The sequence below is a fragment of the Centroberyx affinis genome, unplaced genomic scaffold (assembly GCF_046629955.1).
Source record: "Centroberyx affinis isolate AG114_WGS23_722 - 3 ecotype Tasmania unplaced genomic scaffold, CSIRO-AGI_Caff_v1 ptg000948l_1, whole genome shotgun sequence".
Taxonomy (NCBI): Eukaryota; Metazoa; Chordata; class Actinopteri; order Beryciformes; family Berycidae; genus Centroberyx; species Centroberyx affinis.
Window position 1 is genome coordinate 35,335 of NW_027279522.1, and position 20,230 is coordinate 55,564.

The following is a 20,230-nucleotide window of genomic DNA, read 5'->3' on the forward strand; positions in this document are numbered from 1 at the left end:
TCACCCCCCCCCATCAGGTCTCCCACCAAGCTGAGCTCCAGCCAGGCCGGCAGCCTGGAGAGCAGCTCCCTGACCGGCTCTCTGTCCCTGGGGCCCGACCTGCCCCACTGCCAGTGCTGCATCTCCTACGAGGCGCGCCTGAAGCGCCTGTCCTGCGGCCACCTGTACTGCGACCCCTGCAGCGACCAGATCGTCAACCTGGCCTTCGAGGACATCGAGGGCCTGTCCGACTACCCCTGCCCCATGTGCAAGTCCATCCGGCAGCTGGGGGGCCTGGGGCCGTCCTCCTCCGGCTTCTTCTACGGGCCCTACAGCATCCTGCAGCAGCCGTGTACGGGGAAGGAGCACGGCAGTCGGTGGGGATAAACCTGAGGCCGGGATGCAGAGTCTCTCAGCTTCTGGTTTTGGACAGATCCTTTTCGTTTGTTCCGCTGTGACCTGGTCGATTTTTAATGCACTGCCACGACAGCCATGTGGTGACTGTGGACTGCAGCAAATGGCCGTCCTAGCTCATTCTGTCTCCTTCGCTCTGTCTGTCCATGGTGGTACAGGTGAAACTAGTGGGAATGCATGACACTAACGTCCACACATCAGGATGAATGGTAGGAAACTTGCACGCGATCATAATAAATGAGGATGAGGGGTTCCTTATAAATAAGATGTCGGCCCATTTTATCTCAAAGTGCAGTGAAGCAAACGTTCTGATAAAGAAAAAACATCTTCACTACACACCTCTCATCCTAATTTTTAATAGCATGCAGGTTTCCCACCTACTTTCATCACCTACATACATAAAACCACTGAACTTAAGACATCAATTAAAACACAGTGAGTTTCATTCTACTCGAACACAACATTGGAAACTGGGAAGACCAAGCCAGAGCTTTACATGACTTAATATTGGATATTTTATATATTTAACAGTTCCTGTCAGGCAGTTCTTACTCTGTGACTTAATTTCCTGTGAAAGTATTGGACATTTGCACCTTATTCTTAAATTGTCTTATTCCAAGTGTACATAACATACCAGATGGTGGATTTTTAATTTTAACTCAAGAGTCCTATTGTACAGTGCCATGCTACTTGTAAAGTGTTCCAGATCATATTGTAAATATTTATTTTGTTAAAAAATAAAGTTTGTGAGCTGTGTAATGACTCTTAAAAGTGAGAGATTCATTGCAGTGATACAAGAGACTCAGATTATGAACACATTTGAGAGAGATTATGAACTAATATTGCCATTTATTATTCAGGATCATAACATGCTGATACAAAAAATATGTACATCTGGCAAATTGAAGTGATATTCGTACCAAAAACATTGAAATATACAATGATAGTACACAGGCTTGCATGCTTTAGAGTTCTTATAAATTTTAGAGCCACATCTTGACAGTCCATGCAACTGGATAATAATGACGTTGTGTTTTTCCATGGAAGACAAGCAAATGCATTGGCATCACATCCAGAAAGCTCTCGATATCAATGTGCCTTGATATTCAACAATGGATATTTACAAAAAATTAATAATTCATAGTGCTATCAAGTGAGGTACCTTTTGACATGAGAGAAGGTAAGCATCAGGCATACATCTCTGTCAACTATTATCCTACTTAAAAATATAGCAAAACGCATGCTGTTTCGATTACATACACAAAATTCATTCATCCACGGGAATGACGCCAGTGTATCTGCTTGACACCCACATCATGCAAACAACAACCTGTTTGGATTTAAAGGCGCAGGACCAAATACTTCCCTCTGTGCTTTAAATACAGTCAGGCACTTCCAAGTGCTTGACCTAAATGCCAGCTGCATACTAATACACCATCTGGCAGGAAAAGTGACGGAATGAAAGTAAACACTGGAGAAAATAAGCTTCCCTTCTCAACGTACCTTCCCAAGGTAGAGATAATCAATCGGCAGAATGACTGCTTGTTTCAATTCCACCACAAAAAGGATGGAGAAAAAAATGCATAATAATACTCTCAATTCGGTCAAAAACTATCATCACATTCATCCATTACATCAGAAATGGACCGATAATGGTCAAAAATACTTAAATATTCAATAAAGATGAAAGTTGAAATCAGATTGGTATAGATATACAACTAAAGCCGTGGCCCCCGTCGATCTCAGTCATGCACGCACCGAATCAAACTGCAATATTCAGCGGCTGTGGCCATATTCAGACACATACAGGCTAATATAACACACTGAACTGAATATAGGCCTCTCGCTGCTCCCAAGCATCCATGCAAGTGGGGAGATGTGAGAACAGTACCAAAATAGCTCTCATGCCCTAAATTCCACATTAAAATCACTGGTCACAGCGCCTGGAGTTCAAATATGAATTTTGGTTGTTGTTTTTTTTTTTCTTGGTGTTCACTTGCTGAACAATATTCTACTTTTCCATTTGGGCTGTAAACAACAGGGATGAATGTGTCTCTTTTTACACATTAGCACAAAATGTCACAGAGAGATTTAATAAGCTATATGTTCAAAAATCTAGGTCTGCTGCTGATCCAGTCAAAAGCTGATGTGTGTCCATCAGCAACACACTGAACCCCTATTCTGCTCACTCATTTTAAATTGTTCTGGATAAGAGCATCATCCAAGAGGCAAAAAATGTGATCTACAAGCTCTAAAAGCCTCTACAAACTTTCCTCCTTGAAGACAGACAGGAAATTCACAGAGATGTGTCAAGACAGTTTCTACTGCATTTTAAGATACTGCAAGATGTGCTTATGAGGCTTTTATGTCATACATTATTAAGCATCTTCAGCCCTTATTCATTTTGGGTCTCAGCTTCACTGCAATTGGATACATTTCATAAGTGGAATACTGAGTACTAGGATTTTTGTGATATTCACAAATATACAAAAACAGTTGTCACATTTTTGAATACTTTACAGCACAGACGATAAGTAGCAAGAGTCAAGAGCCCTTTTCGTGATGGGCTGCCCCAGTGCTTTGCAATTATCATTTCAGTACAACTGCGGCTCAACCTGCTCCCACCCAAACGTGTCTCCTTGTGGTTCGTATCACCCTTTAGTCAGTGAAATGGGCTTTGACAGGAAACTCACATCTGGGTCTCCTCAGTGTCCGATACCAGCAAGGGGATTGGTCAGTTTCACCGTTCAGAGGCAGGTGATTTGGTTATCGTCCCGAGTCATTGGGTGGGATGGTCTGTATCATATTTGAAAAAAAGCAGTAACGGGGGGATGAAATCTCAGGAACCTATTGAAGGCCCGTTGCTTTTAGGCAGCTTGACATTATTGGGCGCTGGGTAGTAGCGCTGGTCGGGACGGGCCTCTGTCACCGAAGGGTGCCCAAAGAGGAAGGTGTGCTTGTTGCTGCCGCCGTTGTCCTTGTGTCCGGGCCTGGGCAGCGGGGCTGAGGAGGGTGGAGCGCCCCTGGAGGTGTGGTGGTTGGTGGAGGTAGGAGGGGGTGCCGCTCGGGTCACACCCAGGCCCTGAGGCCGCGACGCCGGGAAGAGGAAGGTGCCGTTGTTGGTGTTCTGGTTCAGGTTGGTGTCGGTCCGCCGGGACTCGGCTCTCTTGGCGGGCGGGTTAGCGTCCGTGCTGGTGGACGCTAGCGCTAGCTTGTCTCTGAGCTGCTGCACCTCCCAGGCTAGCTGCTCCACAGGATGGAGGTGGTTGGAGGAGATGGGGTGGGAGAACGCCTGAGGATGAGAAGCAGCATGGTGAATCCCTCTGGGGCGATCACTCAACATAACAATCAGACCGGGGCTAGTTGCATTAACTTACACTAGGCTTGCATTCTCAGATTAGACTAGTCTAATTAAGACTGTCTATTGCATACATATTAAGACTGACTTATTTTGTGGTAGGAAAGTTAGCCTTCCCCCTGGCTAAGCTTGGGTTAAGAACTTGCTATGGCAGTGAGTAGGCCTAACTGTCAGAGTGAGAAATTTAAATACTATAGCTATTTCATACAAGACCTTAAAGGATAACGCTGGTGTTTTTTAATGCATTTCTTACCAGCAACAAATCCTATGAAAATAACAAAATCAACACTGCGTTTGCTCTACTCCCGTTACTTTCTGACTTCCCATATACCGTTTTTAGCCTTCAACCCGGAAGTGATTGGCTCCAATTGTAAGCTAAAAACCTTGAAATACAGCTCACAAAGACAGTTTCAATTTTAAAAATCGCTAACTGTTACCACGAAAAGTCAGGCTGTTGTAGTTATTACCAAATCAAATTCAAATGGGAACAAATTCTTCATTACGCCGGCGACTATTTTCAGTGCTACGGAACTACTTTCCTGAGATCGCAAACATGTTTACGGTCGACTTATTAAGTTGTTTGAAAAAAAAAAAAGTCGCCTGGCCCGGTGCATCGCAATGATGAAATATGCTGCCCAGAGCAACGGCATGGCTCTGTGACGTGTTTTTAATAGTTTTTTTAATACAATGGAGTTCTATGGCTATTGGGACATAGCTTCATTGGGCACCGGCTACATGGACGAGACTTGTTGGCAAAACAAAATCATTGCTAATTTTGTTATTTTCATAGGATTTGTTGACGGTAAGAAATGCATTAAAAAACACCGGCGTTATCCTTTAAGAAGAGAGCGAGTCTGTAGAGACAGAAGCGATCCATTATCTACATCTACAACAATCAAGAAGCAGTGGAGCAACTGTGATTTCCTAGAGAAACTATCCTTAAATCTGACTTAAAGTGATCATTGCAAAGCACTAAATCTAACTTAAAGTCAGATTTAAGTCTAAGACTAAGTCTGTCTTAATGCAGCTGGCCCCTAGTCATAATGATCATAGCTAGTCATAATGATCACAGCTAATCATAATGATCACAGCTAGTCATAATGATCACACCTAGTCACACCTAGAAAGTTAAGACATCTGGAACTTTTCAGGTTAGAGAGAAGATTACAAACCAAGACATTTTACAGCAACAGCAGCTCACACATTCAGGTAATCAAAAAACACACTACTTTCCCTACTCTCTCTATATTAGAGAGAACTATCTATAGTATATTTTGGAAGGTCTTCGTCCCTGTACAGCTCCCTTGGCTTTGACTAAAATAGATGAGCGCTCCCACCCACACACCACTAGACCGCTCTAAACATCACCATGGGGACAGGGCGCTGATGTACTGACAACATCACAAAAGCTCTACCTCATCAAAATCGGAAGTTGTCAATTAACACCTCCGAATAATCTGCACGTCAAAGAGTCGGCGTCATCCACTCAACATACAGTCATGGTGTGAACGGATGTAAACAGAGGAGGCGATCAGGCTGTATAAAGCCAACTCCAAAAGGTATAAAGTAGTGTTTGTATGCTCCCTGTTTGTTAGCAGTATGTTCGCTGGTATATTGGTTGTGTTTGTATGTTGGTATAGGGGTTTGGCAGCCTAATCTTATCCCTAACCCCCCCGTACTCGTACCCCTCCCCTACCTTCATCCACACGTACACACACACACACACACACACACACTTCTCTTTTTCTGGTAATGCAGCTGTATTGAGCAGGTAGACGTTACGCATTCAGGTATAAGGTAGCAAGTGTTGAGTCTGCTGAGAGCGGATACTGTTGAGCCTTCTTCAGGTGTTTAACAAAACATCAGTGAAGGTCGGTGCCCGCTTGATAAACCCAATGACAAACACGCACTCACACACTCAACATTTAGATTAGGTGGTGAATGCTTCTGCCTGTCTGATGGTCCTGTAGATTTCATCACTTCCACGTCACTGGGCTTCTGTATGAACGCTCGCCCTCGTTACATCACATCCGGTTTACTGGTGAATGTTAGGACAAGTGGCACATCCGCTCTGAACTCGTACTGCTTTGAATGTGCAATGATTTCACACAATGGCTCTCGGGTTGAAGTGGACACTGTCAGCTTAAATGTGAGGGTATTTTAAGCCACATCACATGAGGAGTTAAAGTGCTTCGTCCAAACCAGTGGGAATAGCAAGCAGCTATTATACTCTAGTCCATGGTTGCCCAAATTAGTGTTGAAAGTGTTTTTTTGGCCTTAAAAAGGTTTCCAGAGAGTCATTCCAGAGGGATTTTTTGTTTGGTCAAATTGAATGCAATGAATTATGCTTGAATTTTTACAAGGCACATAAACAAACACTCTATTGATATAGTAATTACAAAGATAATTCCTACTTGTCCAATAGATCCAAATCCAATATAATTTTTTAGTCTGTGGCCCAAAACCAACACAGTACTTAGCCCTACATTTCAAACACTTTAGGCACTTCTGCTTTGATAGATCTTGGGACTGTGTATACTTTGCTTCTAATGAACTATCCCCACCCGCCTACAGTACACTTCCCCCCCAATACCTGTGCATGAAGCGCCCCCCGGAGGTAGCACTCCCTCCACACCCCCACACAGGGCCCCAGGAGGAGGGGCAGTAAGGGCTCGTAGGGGTCAAGGGGCCCCTGGGGTCCGGAGGTGGAAGGGAGGCTTTGGGGATACTCGGTGAGGGCCCAGGCCTTCAGCAGCCGGTCCAGGCCGGGCACGTTCTCGGAGGACGGCGCCCTCCGGTGGCTCTTCCTGTAAACGCCCGAGCTGCTGCCGCCACTGCGCCACGGGAGCAGGTTAGCGGGACAGGTGAAGGTGCCGCGAGAGAGGAGGAACACCGAGCCGGGGATGGTGTCGCTCAGCTGAGGGATGGATGAAGAGGAGGGGGGAAGAGGGGTGTGAAACAAAACGGAAGGAAAAGTGGGGAAAAAAGAGGTTGTTAGGAATTTAAGTTAATGACACCTGACTTGAGTGAAAACCGATTCATAGTTTGATTCATGGTAACAAGCTACTGTCTAAAGTCAAATATATATAATATATATAAGTCAAATAGTGCATTATCACCAACGGGGGTCTCAACACACTTCACATAATAAAGACAGCACTAATAAAATAAAAAGTGCATATAAAAGAAAAGTTAATACACACACATAATACACACATATATTTACATACAAAATGAGACAATGTACATACATGACACATATCAGTCTGTCTAGTACAGAGGTTCACAGCCATGTGTCATCAAGGCCCAAGAGTCTGCAGGCTTTCATTCCAACCAATCACATCACTGATCTACATACCTTCAGCCACAGAGGAGGAGATAATCAGTGAAATCAGCTGATGTAGCATTTGGATGGAATGAAAACCTGCTTTTGTGCCTCACTGTGCTTTGTTCTTCAGTATGAATTGTATTCGTTGTTGATAACCACCACAAGAGGGAGCAGTAGTCTTGTGCAAAGACTCTGGAGCCTTTGTGGGAGCTCAGTTTGGTAAGGAGGTTAGACAATTTCCCACTAACAAAACCTTCAACAATCCTTCATGCTGATGTCCAGTTCCTAGTTACAGACTTGGTTTTTACCTTTATTTGTCATTGGAAGGTTTTCTGAGGACATACAGTGTGCTGTATTCTAGCAACACCCTCCTTCATGTTCATAAATTTACACACCTTCACATCTGGGTGTTGCCCTGCACAAACAGAGTCTCATACCTTTAGCCACTAATCATCTCCAGTGAAGCAACTGTGGGTTAAATGCCTTTCTCACTCACATTACTTGTTGGGGGAGGAGAGGGCCTTCACTGATTCACTTTCCCCATCCAGATTTTGCTAGCTGGTGCAGGGTTTCTAAAAAAAACGTGTCACAAGTCTCCTAGACACTACATCTGGCGCCAGCATGGAGGTCCAGGGGAGAACTGACTGCACAAATAATGTCTGGATATATAACGACTGGGCTAGAAAAAGAGATGTGGGTGTAGGTCAATTCAGTAATATTATAAGTAAAAATGAATTAGTAGATTTGTTTCTAGATTTATCTAGATTTGTTTCTAGTCTTGTTTTGCCACTATCAACACTAGCTTCTACTAGATAGTGCTAGTGCAAAATCAGATGTGTTTACAACAAGACAGTGATTGTTAGCTGACCTGTGGTTAGCTAATTAAGAAACTAGCATTATCTAAACACAAAATCAGTGGCAAACTGATCAGTTCCCAGTCAGAAATGAGCCACGTCTATTCAGTTCTGTTGAGATATTTCTAAACGCAATTCCCAGCCACTGTTGCCCAAGAGCTGTGGACCTCCACTCCGGCCACTAGAGGATGCACTGCGTCACCAAGAAGCCCTCTATAGGCTACTGTCACCAGAGAGAGACAGAGAGAGAGAGAGAGAGAGAGAGAGAGAGAGAGAGAGAGAGAGAGAGAGAGAGAGAGAGAGAGAGAGAGAGAGAGAGAGAGAGAGAGAGAGAGAGAGAGAGAGAGAGAGAGAGAGAGAGACAGAGAGAGAGAGAGAGAGAGGAGAGAGAGAGAGGCAGCCTTACCCTGAATGCGTCTGGGTTGGTGTTGAGGTTGCCGTTGAGTAGCGGCTGGAGCGAAGGGGTCGGGGGGACGGGCTGGGTGAAGCGGGTCCGTTTCGGGCTGCTGTACTGCAGGGCCCAGTCCCACACCGGGGGCAGGGGGGGGTCCGACGGGTCCTGGGACGAGCCTCGAGGCAACACGTCTCTCCAGCCGTTCACTGGGGTGTAGGACTGGGACAGGTGCTGGGGAGAGCAGAACACAGGGATAGAGGGTTTATTTTTGTATCAGTCATTTATCAGTTATTACTTCTGTTACACAAAAGCTGCCTGTTGGATGGAAATAGATGTTTTTCAATTAAATGTTCTCATTTATATCGGCTGCACTCATTTGGAGAGTTTCTCTAGGACAGCAACTTTATGAGTTGAAGATATTTATATGAAAACTAAGCAGTGTTTTTCCTTGCAAATACAATCTATGACATACAGAAAATGTGATATCAAAACATCTAGCACTGCCAAAGTTTATCAGTTACCTCACCAATACAGCTGTAGACCCAGAAATACCTCTACACACGTAGCAACTGATAATAATCACCAGTTCACGTAATAATGCGATGTTGTCAACGCATTTAGAGCTATATTTTTATCCCAAAAAGTATTACATTATCTGGCACTTATGGCATTATCAGTTGCTACAACACATCAATCTACCTTTTCAGTCACAATCATCACTGGAATTGGAATAATATTGAGTGCCATATCTTGTTACCTATGGTTCTCAGATATACAACACTTTATGATACTGTAAAAAATGGCAAGATTACAACTCAAAAGACAAAGCTTGACACAGGCGGACAGGTTTTAAATGTAGTCCTTAAAGGGTTAATTGCAAAGTATGTTACATGCCCCAGGAATTAGTCCTGTCTATGCTCAACCGATTGATTGATTGATTGATTGATTGAATTGAATTGTATTTGTTCAATTAAAATACAGTACACCAACATGCATAAAGGATGACACAACAAAGCTGCATGATCAGAGTGTTCATCAGAACGTTTCACAGACCAGCAGGCCTCGCTGATTCCTATAAATAGAGGCTGCAGGTATCAAAGCCCCCCCCACCGGGCGTCCAGTACCTGCGTGCGTTTGCATCTCTCCCGCTGACAGTTGGCCAGGAAGCTGGAGAAGAGCGGCAGGTGGACGCTGTCGTGGAGCGCCAGCAGGAAGTCACCTGTCAGCTGGAAGCGGGAGGGATACTGGGACCACAGCTGCCAGACACAGTCCAGGAAGAGCAGGAAGACTGGGGCCTGGAGGGAGGGAGGGAGGGAGGGAGGGAGGAAAGAAGGGAGGTGGGAGGGAGAGAGGAAAGTTGAAGGTAGAGAAGGAGGGGAGGAAGAGGAGGGATGGACGGAGGAAGGGTAGAGCGACAGAGGGAGAGAGGGCGGGAAGAACGGGGGAAGAAGGGAGGGAGAGGAAGGAAAAGTTGGAGGTAGGGAAGGAGGTAGGTGCATTGGGGGGATGGATAGATGGAGTGAAGGAAGCAAGAGGGAGGAAGATGGGTGGGAGGGAGGAAGGAGGGAGAGAGGGAGGAGAGAAGAGAGAGAGAGGTAGGGAGAAAGGAGAGAGGTGGGAGACATAAAGAGAGGAAGGAAAGGGAAGAGAAGTTGGAGGGGGGTGAAGGAGCAGGGGGAGAGGGAAGTTAGAGGGACGAAGCACGGCATAAAGATGGAGAGGAAAATAGAAAGGAGGAGAGAGAAGGGACAGGAAAAACAGGAAAACAGAAGAGATTGGAGAAGAAAGAGAGAGAGAGAGAGAGAGAGAGAGAGAGAGAGATGATGATGATGATGGATGTACAGAGTGCAGTAAAACTCAGAGGCAGGTGTCTTAATTTAGCCTTGAGGAAGCAACAACCGCAGCAGTTCTGGAACAAAGCCATGCTGATACAAAGGACAATAAACATACACACACACACACACACACAAACACAACACACACACACCTACCTACACCAGGCAACAGTTATCAGGTTTCAGAAAGCCAAATTTAAGACTTTTTAAGACCTATCTGGAATTGGATTCAAGTCCAATTTAACAACCAATACAAAGAAACAAAATGCTGGCAAAAACAGACTATTTCTGATTGAACATAGCTAATGAACATCCTGAAACTATCTCAAAACCACCAGGATACCAGGAAATTAAACTTTTAGGTGATGATAAATGATGCCCAACATATTTGGCAAGGATGATAAACACAAATGCCAGTGCATGTCAATGAGGAGGAAATTACATCTGTGCCATAGGGCATTGATCTCTCTCTCACACACACACACACACACACACCCCCTACAGATACAGACCCACCCTCCTCCACCTCCTCCCGGCCCGCTCACCTCCTCCTTGTCGTTGTCTCGGTGGTAGTTGATGCGGCTGTAGAAGCGATGGCCGCCCATCACCCACTCCTTCTGCACCAGGCCCTGGAAGCCCGGCTGGGTGCGGCAGTGGGGGTCGCACATCACCTGCACCAGGCTGGACACCACGCAGCTCAGGTCCCGGTCCTCCGCCTCTGTAACGTTAAACAGAAAGGGGAAAATCAGTCTTTCATTCATTTACCTAGTACTTCTTTTATTGTACATGCATTTTCCAGGGATGCAGGAGTATCTGTTTTATCTATGGTCTGGATGCTGTGGCTTTGTTTCTGCCATATGGGAATTTAATCTTATTCTGGTGTGGCACTTCTAAGTTTCTTTGCATAAGAGCATCAGCTAAATGGCTAAAATGTAAAAATGTACATTATTGACAATATGCAGCCAAAGTCTATATGTCAGTTACATATTTCTCAAAACATTTTGCTGACACAGAGTTATATGTAGCATACTATTGATTAATGTCTGTTACTGAAATGTCAGATTAATCAAGCTGTATTTCTAGAATTCCTGGAAAAAAGTTTAAAAAAAACTTTGATAACAGAGGTTTAAGGCATCGATACACAGGGCAACTTTTTCAGCAACTCAGGTGGGCAATAGTGACTAAGGAGTTTCCTTTCTTGTTTTAATCCAACAGGAACATCTTGCTCCCACTAAACAACTGAATAGATTTGTGACACTGTGGCTCACGCTGTTGCCTGTTGGTGGTAGCATTGTCTATCTGCATTGGCCAAAAATTGCCTAGTACATGACCACCTTTATGTTTGCTAACTGTGATGAGTACGAAACGAAACACTTTTGTTGCGTGTTCAGCCCAAACATTTCTCAATGTAATAGCATGTCTGGTATCCTCCACCCCTCAATTCACAACCTAGCATCTGGTGACCTGCTTATTCCTCTTATTCCTTGTTCTCTTCTCTTCAACAACAGAGAGAGAGAGAGAGAGAGAGAAAGAAAGAGAAAAATAAATAAGAAAGAGAGAGAGACAGAGAGCCAGTTCCAGACACCACAAGACAGAGGGAGAGGGAGGCAGGGAAAGAAAGGGTTTTGCTGGGCCAGTGAGTCATTTCTGAAGCGGGTTATTTACTGCTGGCCAGGCCAGTGGCAGCTCTGCGGCTTGGAGGAGACTGACTGGGTCTGATATACGAGCGTCTCGGCCAAACAGGCAGCGAGAAGGCCGGCCTGCCCGTTTGTCACTTACAGCTGGAGAGTTGCAGAGAAAATCAAAGACCAGTAGCGAGCGGTAAACATCCTTGGATGAAAACAGCCATTGTTTGAGTAATGCAGTGTTGGGTCTGTCTCTCTGTGTGTTTATTCATGCACATTAGGCAGCCAGAAACAGACGATTAGGAGCGAACAACAGCCTACTGTCTGTAAATTGAGTCAGAAAATGGTAATTAAGGAGGACTGTAAAATATTCTAAATGTTTAAATCAGCCTTCTGTTATCTACAATTTTTTTATCCCCATTGCTCTGGTTTAAACAACGGCTCGCATTGCAACTTGGATACCAAACAAGAGTTCAGCAACGTTACTGTTTCTTGCCAGCTGAGCAATGACACTGTCAGCTTTGGTGTCTAAACGTTGTTTTTACTACAGCCAGTCACACCGATGAGACACAAACTCATCTGTTGGCAAAAACCATAACAATTGAAAGGTTTCACTCCAAAATCCTATATATACATTTTGGATAAAACATTTTTAGCTTATGATTATTTCTCAATTCAAAGTACAGATGATTACATCCTCTAAAATGAAACTATTTTATGTGCAAAGGTCTTCAACAATATCCAATCATGACTTTTACTCTGATGTCGGCAATCATTTTGTTGGTGTAGGTGTCATATTTTTCAGATGGTTTCTATCTCGTATCTCATATGAAACACTGTAATAGAGTCTTTAGAGGCGTGTTGTATTGAATTGTATAGAGGCCTATTGACAGTGTGCATGTAGGCCCACTGGAGTGTGCATGTCCCCGGTGCACAGCTACTTCAGGGCAAGCCCTAATGTGCCTTTAATGAGAGGGAGGTGGCGTGAATAATGAATGGATTGAATAATCCGAGCTGGGGTCGGGGGTCACGTGACTCACCTTGCAGCGCCACAGTCAGGTGACCGATGCGAAGCAGGCAGGCGACCTCCGCTGCTTTCCTCAGACAGGACCTGCAGACAGAAAGCAGGAAATTATGCAGTATGTAATGGGATCACAGTAATCTGATTATATTATATGTTATAAACACAGTAATCAGAGTACAGATATTCTTGAAAAAAAATAAATAAAAAAAAACCATGATCAAAGTAAAATGCCATTAGAATTATGATATTAGGGCCACTAACATCATTTTGCACATATTGAAATAACAATATATAATATATATAATAATGATTATATGATAATAACACCACTCAAATTACAATCTATAAATAGGGATATTTGTTCAGCAACATATTTCAAAGATTTTGGAGGTATCAAATCAAATGTAATGGATTACATTTTGAGAGTAATCTTCCCAAAACTGTGGATGCTAAAGCTGACTCAACACTACACTAGGCTGACTTTACACTATGTGCTCTCACCCTCCTATGTGCAGATCTGACCTTGTCTGAATTATTAACTCGTATGTTGGGATTGTAAAATATGAATGGCTCAAGTGTATCCTCCTTCCCTGCTAAGATAAGGAAGGAAAACTGACAGCTTTATGGTCAAAAACAATCATCTGTTTCTACTTGCGAGATGAACGAGGCACAGTCAAATCCCAGCAGCATCACAGAAGTTTAAATGATGCATCAAGACTTCTACAACGAAAAAAGCTACACAGGTGCATCATGCAGGTTTCCCATACTCACTTGGGCATCAAATTCAATGACTTTTCAATGACTTTCTAGGTTTTGAGAATTCAAAATTGTCATGTTTTGAGGTAAGACATGATATTGGTCAGAATTAGACATTATACAGGCCTCATCTACTACTCATGAACTTGTCAGGTCAATAAATCATGGTGAAATAATTTAAAAACCGCTGCTGCATCAACACAAATCTCCATCACAGGGTTTTTCTCAGGATGTGAAGTATTGATCCTAGGATCCTAGGATGAATTTGGGTGACATATTTTAATTCAATTATTCAATTTTGCAAACTTTGATGGCCTTATTTTATTTTTCTTCAAATCCACAAACTTTCAAGGATTTTCAAGGCCTCTGGGAACCTTGATCATATTGCTTTCAAGTCCTCACAGTCAGGCACACTCACAATGGACCTGGTTAATGGATCTGGTCAGACAGCCAGAGTTTCACTATGCTCAGACCAGATTGATTGGTTTTCACTATGGATGATTAATCAGCCTGAGACCAGCCAATCAGAGCTGTTACCTGGTATAGTCCAGCCAATGGGTGCTTTCGAGGGTAGATAACCATTTGTCATCAGGCACTGACACAGACGTGGAGATATCTACAGGCCAAGACAGAGAGAAAAGACTCATTGGATCATATTCAGACATTATAACTACAAATGAATGAAAGACTTAAAGAGTTCCTTTCCCAAATGCTGCATGTCCATTTTGTAAAAGCAATCATTACATCAAGTTTTTTATCTGTTTCTAAAATGCTGAGGATCCAATGTGTAAACATGTTATTTTGTCATCCAAGGACCTAAGTTAAGTACCACAATTTGTTTTAATGCGCTTTAATGTTCGTGCGCAAAAACAAATATTTTGTTTGAATGAATTTTAGCCATTTAGCTGTTTTTCACCAAACGGTGCACATCTCATTTTGAAACAAACCTCTTCCTTTGCATGTTTATTAGTGTTTTCCCAAGAAATCATTCTTGGAAAGGTGGAAAGTGAGTGAAACAGCAATGAGACCATATGACACAGATTTGGGTCAATTAAGTTTCAATTCAGTAAAATTCAAACAGTAAACACATATGGCAGTTTATTTGTTAAGGATAGAGTCTCTTTTATTATGAGTTGGACTGGACAACCTTTTCATGCCAATTCAATATTTGAATTTTGAAGAAAAGCCTTCCAAATTGACCAAATTCAATATAAATTGATGCAAACCCTGAATCAGAAATTAGATGTAAAATCCACATGATCTCAGTGGGATTAGCCATTAATACAAACCCAATCTCTGTTTTCATTTTCTATCTGTTTGTTATGATGACCTAAAGCCCGTTGCCAGAAAGCTGACCAAAGACATCTGAACGGGTGTTTTTGCAGGCCAATCCTTTGAGCCATGCAGAGCTGGCACACAAAAGACAAAACACTCTGAGCAACCGCTGAGAAATGTGTGAACCATGAGAACTGCTAACCTTGAAACTGTGTGTGTGTGTGTGTGTGTGCTTGTGTCAAAGAGAGAGAGAGAGAAAGAGAGAGCGAGAGAGTAAATGTGTGTGCTATCATTTAGTGACCCTGACTATATTCTGGCGGTGTGAAGTGTCAGTTAACTGTGGTCAGCCGGTGTGAACTCACAAAATGTGTGTGTGTGTGTGTGTGTGTGTGTGTGTGTGTGTGTAAGTGTGTGATGAGAGTTAATGACCCCGAGTGTGTTCTACATGTGCTGTGAAGTGAGAACATGGTGTGTATTAGTGAGAGAGAAAGAGTGAGAGAGAGAGAGTGTGAGAGAAAGATTGAAAAAAAATCTGTGAGCCATGTGAGTTAGTGTCCCTAACTGTGGCCAGCCTGTGTGAGCTAACAAAAATGTGTGTGTGTGTGTGTGTCTCTGTGTGTGTGTGTGATGAGCGAGCATTTCACAGTTTCAGGGCCAGCAGTAGACGACCATGGGCTTTGTCTAGTCTGTTCTTACCCAGCCGTGGAATGTGCTGTGTTCGCCTACGCATCAAAAACAACAATAAGACCGTCCCTCAAAGCCTGTTTTGACCTGCCACTATATGATGGGGGAGGGGGACCCAAAACGCTTCTGAAAAACAGTAATTACACGCTTTGAAATAATACACCAAAAAAAAAAAAAATACCAAAAACACCATAAAAGTTGTTGGTAATGGACTGGAAATGATGCATCAACACTTAAAAAAAAAATCATTAAACACCAAAACAGGGATTCCCAAACTTTGTGTGTCAAGGATGCTTTAGACGAGTGGTTCTCAACCTTTTCGGCCCGTGACCCCTTTAAACAAAGCAGTGCCCACCTGCGACCTCCCCATCAGAGGCGTGCGTATGCAAAGTGGTAAACAGTTCAACCAAATGATTTTCCCTTTTCAAGTTGTTTCATTTGATTAATTATCAGAAGAGGCAGAGAAGCTGAAAACTATGCAGTATTTCACAAGAAAAAAGCAAAAACGGAAAAAAAAAATAGACATGATAATGAATTGTATCTTTTTTCCTATCCCATAAATCATCTCATGACCCCCCCGAAATTATCTTGTGACCCCCAGTTGAGAACCATTGCTTTAGACCACATACTTGTCCCATCTGAGAAGATGTTTTTTGTCTTTCTGTGTCTTTAAATGTCTACAGTGGGTCGTATGAAACCTTTTTATACATTCTGTAGTCATGCTAACTTCTAGTGAATGAAATAACAGTGAAATCGAATCAATTCTCATCTCGCTGGAGATTTCTTTCGCCTCCTTCAAGGTCCCCTAGCGGTCCCTTGACCCCAGTTTGGGAACCACAACACTGAAAGAAGATACAGCCCATAATTTGTAATTTGCTTGTAATTAGATTTCATTTTCATTGTATGCGCCTCTTTTATTCTCTCCTGTTTTTTAATTCATGTCAGGATTGTTTATTGTTACCTTCCCTTTGATTTATCATTCTTTCATTGCTCGTAAAGCATTTTGTAACGCCGCTGTCAAAAGTGTTGTATAAATAAAGCTTACGGAGTCTATTAATAACAGTAATTCCTCTGATTTATGATCTGTTCGGCTTCCATCCAGATCGGTGATGAGACGAGGCCCATCACTGTGAGGTCTTGTCATCTGGGTGTGATTTACGAGCTCTTCTCCGCTCCCGTTTCTGTCCCAGTAGCGTTGGTAATGTGGACCACATGGGAGCGGATTAGCGCTGCTTCATATCAGCCATAAACCCCTGCATGCCCACTGGCCCTTGGGGCGAGGGGCCGCTGTGACATGCAGGCTGTGTGTGAAGTTGAAGCTAAACGGTTTGTCAACAAAACAAGAACTCGCATGGCTGGTGGAGAGGCATGTTAACCTGTTGAGACCTGCGGATTGTTATGCTGCTGGGTTGCTTTCACTTAACCAAATGAAGTGTTTTTAAGGCTGGAGTGCAGACTACCATTAGTATTAATGGTGGGCTGAATAAAGCTGTGAACTGTGTTTCTGAATGTGCTACTTGACTGCATCAACAGAACAGAGGTTAATTTCTGTGCTGTTTTTGAGTGGGAACAGAGAATTTTGCTACTGATCCATTTGATTGATTTTGTGTTTAGATGTCAGTTTGTTAGTTAATCATAGTATATGATCAACTAGCCATCAAAAATATCACTAGCTAATGTATCTAGTAGCAGCTGTAGTGTTAGTCACATAATGTAAATATTAACATCATTGGTTGTCGTGCTGCTGGCTTGTTAGCTAGCTAGTTAGCTAGTTTTTTAGCTAGTTAGCTAGTTTTTGGTCAATTCATGTGAGGCATGTTTATTGTTACCATACCTTTAATTAATAAGGCATTTTGTAACACTGCTGTAAAACGTGCTGTATAAATAAAGCTTACTAACTTTTACATACTTTTATAACATTACTGAATGGATCTTCATCCACACTAAAACCATCTTTTTCAGGTATCTCTCTTTTTTTAAGCCAGGTTGTTCATTTCACATTTCACTATTGTTTGGGCACAGCCAGTTTTCCAGTGGACCTCCATGATGGCTCCAGATGTGGTTGCTGGGACATTTGTGACGCAAACGCCAAGCCTCTATCTGCTGCTCATATGTGTTGTGCATGTGTGTGTACTTAGATGTGCTTGAGTGTGTGAATGTGCCCTTACTGTATGTGTGTATGTGTGTGTGTGTGTGTGTGTGTGTGTTATTCCCACCTCCCAGACAAAGGGTGCGCAGGCGGCTGTGTGCCAGCTGGATGTCGGCAGGTGAGGGCATCTCCTCGCCGAGCTCCACCACCACACACAGAGAGGACTGACCGCCGAACAGGATCAGCTCCAGGTTCCTGCAGAACATCACCCACAGCTAGCTGTTAAAACAACGCTGCACCAGCAACAGGCTTCATTTAGCAACATTTGTTTGTTAATGTGTGTATTATTTTGCAGTCAAGTTGAGCTGTATGCCTTTGGCTGCTTTTTAGTCAGAGGGGAACTTCATCTTCCTACGCAGTAATTTTCATACTCAAAGACTTGAAACGTCAAAGTCAACTCCCTTTAAAAAATAGACTGTTTAATAAAAAAAAATCTATCAGAGCGGATTCCCCACAGCTCAGTGTAATATTTCCCCACATTATGGGTTCAAACTTGCCACAGTCTGAGAAAAATTGGGGAAGCTCTGATGTAATTTGTTAATAGATGGTGAAAGATTTTGCAAAAGACAAACTTATCTAATTTGCATCTATATCAATGTTTTTTATTCCATTTAAAAAAAAATGTTTCATGTAAAACGTCATTAGAGCATTGCTTGATAAGTTATGCACGCTGTGCAAATTTCACTTTCCATTACTTTCTAACTGTAGCCTCCAGCTACTGTAACAAACTTCTTTAGCCCAAGGCTAGATCGTGTTCCAGAGCGGGGAAGCTGGGATGTTAGGCTTCCTGTGTTCAGACAGCTATCAGCCGCTGCACGACTCTCCAGAGGATCATAAGTAAGCTGATTGTTAGTGTCAATGGTATTTCAGAAACTGTTTTTTTCAAGTGGCTGGCAGTCTGAATACACTGTGAGGCAAGCTACAATTAAAGCTGCAATAGGCAGCTTTGCACATTGGCAGCGACACTTAACCATTTAAAAAATGTAAACGTCAATACCCAGAAATCATGTAACGCGACGTCCGTTAACTGCACACAGCCCGCTCATGTTTACCAACCCAGCTGATCTGTGATCGCTTTACACCAAAGGAAAGCAAAGGGACGAGATGCAAAAGATCTAACGTTTGTGAGTGCTGGATGAAGAATTTCCTTTGGGCGAATCTATAATCTCAATAAGTCTCAATTAGTGCAGATGCGATGCTATTTTCTGTTGCAGCGCCACTTTGTGATTCAGACTGATAAGACGGATGGATTTTTACATATAAAACTTGCCTAGTGCAGCTTTAAGGCATAACATGAAACATATTATTGGTATATTGAAGGCTGATGTATCCCATGCTTTGCCTTGTGATAATTATAGCCTACAGTTAAAACTGCAGTATGGGTGATACCATCTTAAAACACACACACACACACTTACACTAACAGACAGGTGTGCACAAATCCATTTGGGCCCCGCAAAATACACACAAACACACACACACACCTGATGTCGTCCTTCTCATGGTAGATATTGTTCTGGAAGCTGGCCATCCGCAGCAGGTCGCTGCCTCGGGGGTGTCGCCAACACCAGCGCTGGAACACAAAACACCGTTTAAACCTGCACTGTTTCAACAAGATCCTCTATGATAGCAGGTTCCATACAGTCAAAACTCAGCTCATGATTCATGTCGTGTGAATGATAATAAGCAGGGAGGGAATACATTATGTCTCTGAGATTATTGCGTAGTCGTCTGTTGTATAATACAGTACACTTTAAAAGGAATACCACTAATTTTAAGAATTTGTTTTCTCAAGGACAGTCCCACTGTTATTATTGAATGTGAGCACAGCTTTCCTAAAGCTAGAAACTAGAGAAGTCAAACTTGATGTTATCAGGTATTCAGCCTTCACTTTGTTTGACTTTTTAAGACACAAATGTGGTTTATTCTGTGGCAGTATTGTCAGCTCTAAACCGTAAAATGTGATTTTATCTCCAGAAAATCCTTCTGGGTGCTGCCTCAAGCACTTTTTCGTATGTTTTCTAATTCATTCTCTATGAAGCAGCTCCAGACGTTTATACCAGATGACATTACCAGTTTGAGTCTTAGTTCTCTGGTTCTCAAATACAGTCTAGACTGTCCAGGGCCATTGGAATAATCTATACAAAATAAAAACTCCTATTCAAAAGCATTCCCCTATAGGTATACTTAAAAAATGTCTCTCTGTAATAAGTGCACTCACAGGGATGCGTCCTTCGTTGAAGTGGGCGAAGGTTTTCTTCAGCTCGGTGTCTAGAACCTTCTGTGGAACCACATTGAACCTGGGCAGACTGACAGTAAACAGAAACAAAGATGAGGTTCAGTTTTTATTGCTAGTATAAAGAGAGGAGAGAGACAGGAGCAGTGGAGGATGGATGAGATTTTTTTTTTAATTCAAAACGCTAACAGCTTTTACCTTTTAAGACACATTTACTGAATGCATTAAGCGGTCTCCTTTATGGTTATGGTTCCTTTATGGGAGCTTAGCTATTGGCTTTACCTCACATACTCTTTTGTTAAACAGGGCTTCGGAAAAT

The 20,230-nt window shown here is 42.8% G+C and overlaps 1 protein-coding gene across 1 annotated transcript in view; it reads right to left on the reverse strand.

The window, feature by feature from the left end:
- Nucleotides 1-1,241: 1,241 nt before the first annotated feature.
- mtmr11 (myotubularin related protein 11) overlaps nucleotides 1,242-20,230 on the reverse strand; it is a 41,449-nt gene continuing 22,460 nt past the window's right edge. The window contains exons 8-17 of the mRNA XM_071521992.1: nucleotides 19,897-19,984; nucleotides 19,160-19,248; nucleotides 17,743-17,870; nucleotides 14,105-14,183; nucleotides 12,828-12,898; nucleotides 10,708-10,880; nucleotides 9,452-9,622; nucleotides 8,340-8,558; nucleotides 6,345-6,668; nucleotides 1,242-3,685 (exon numbers count right to left, since the gene is read on the reverse strand). Coding sequence (XP_071378093.1) covers nucleotides 3,233-3,685; nucleotides 6,345-6,668; nucleotides 8,340-8,558; nucleotides 9,452-9,622; nucleotides 10,708-10,880; nucleotides 12,828-12,898; nucleotides 14,105-14,183; nucleotides 17,743-17,870; nucleotides 19,160-19,248; nucleotides 19,897-19,984 — 1,795 coding nt within the window. The 3' untranslated portion in view covers nucleotides 1,242-3,232. The remainder of the gene's footprint in view (nucleotides 3,686-6,344; nucleotides 6,669-8,339; nucleotides 8,559-9,451; nucleotides 9,623-10,707; nucleotides 10,881-12,827; nucleotides 12,899-14,104; nucleotides 14,184-17,742; nucleotides 17,871-19,159; nucleotides 19,249-19,896; nucleotides 19,985-20,230) is intronic.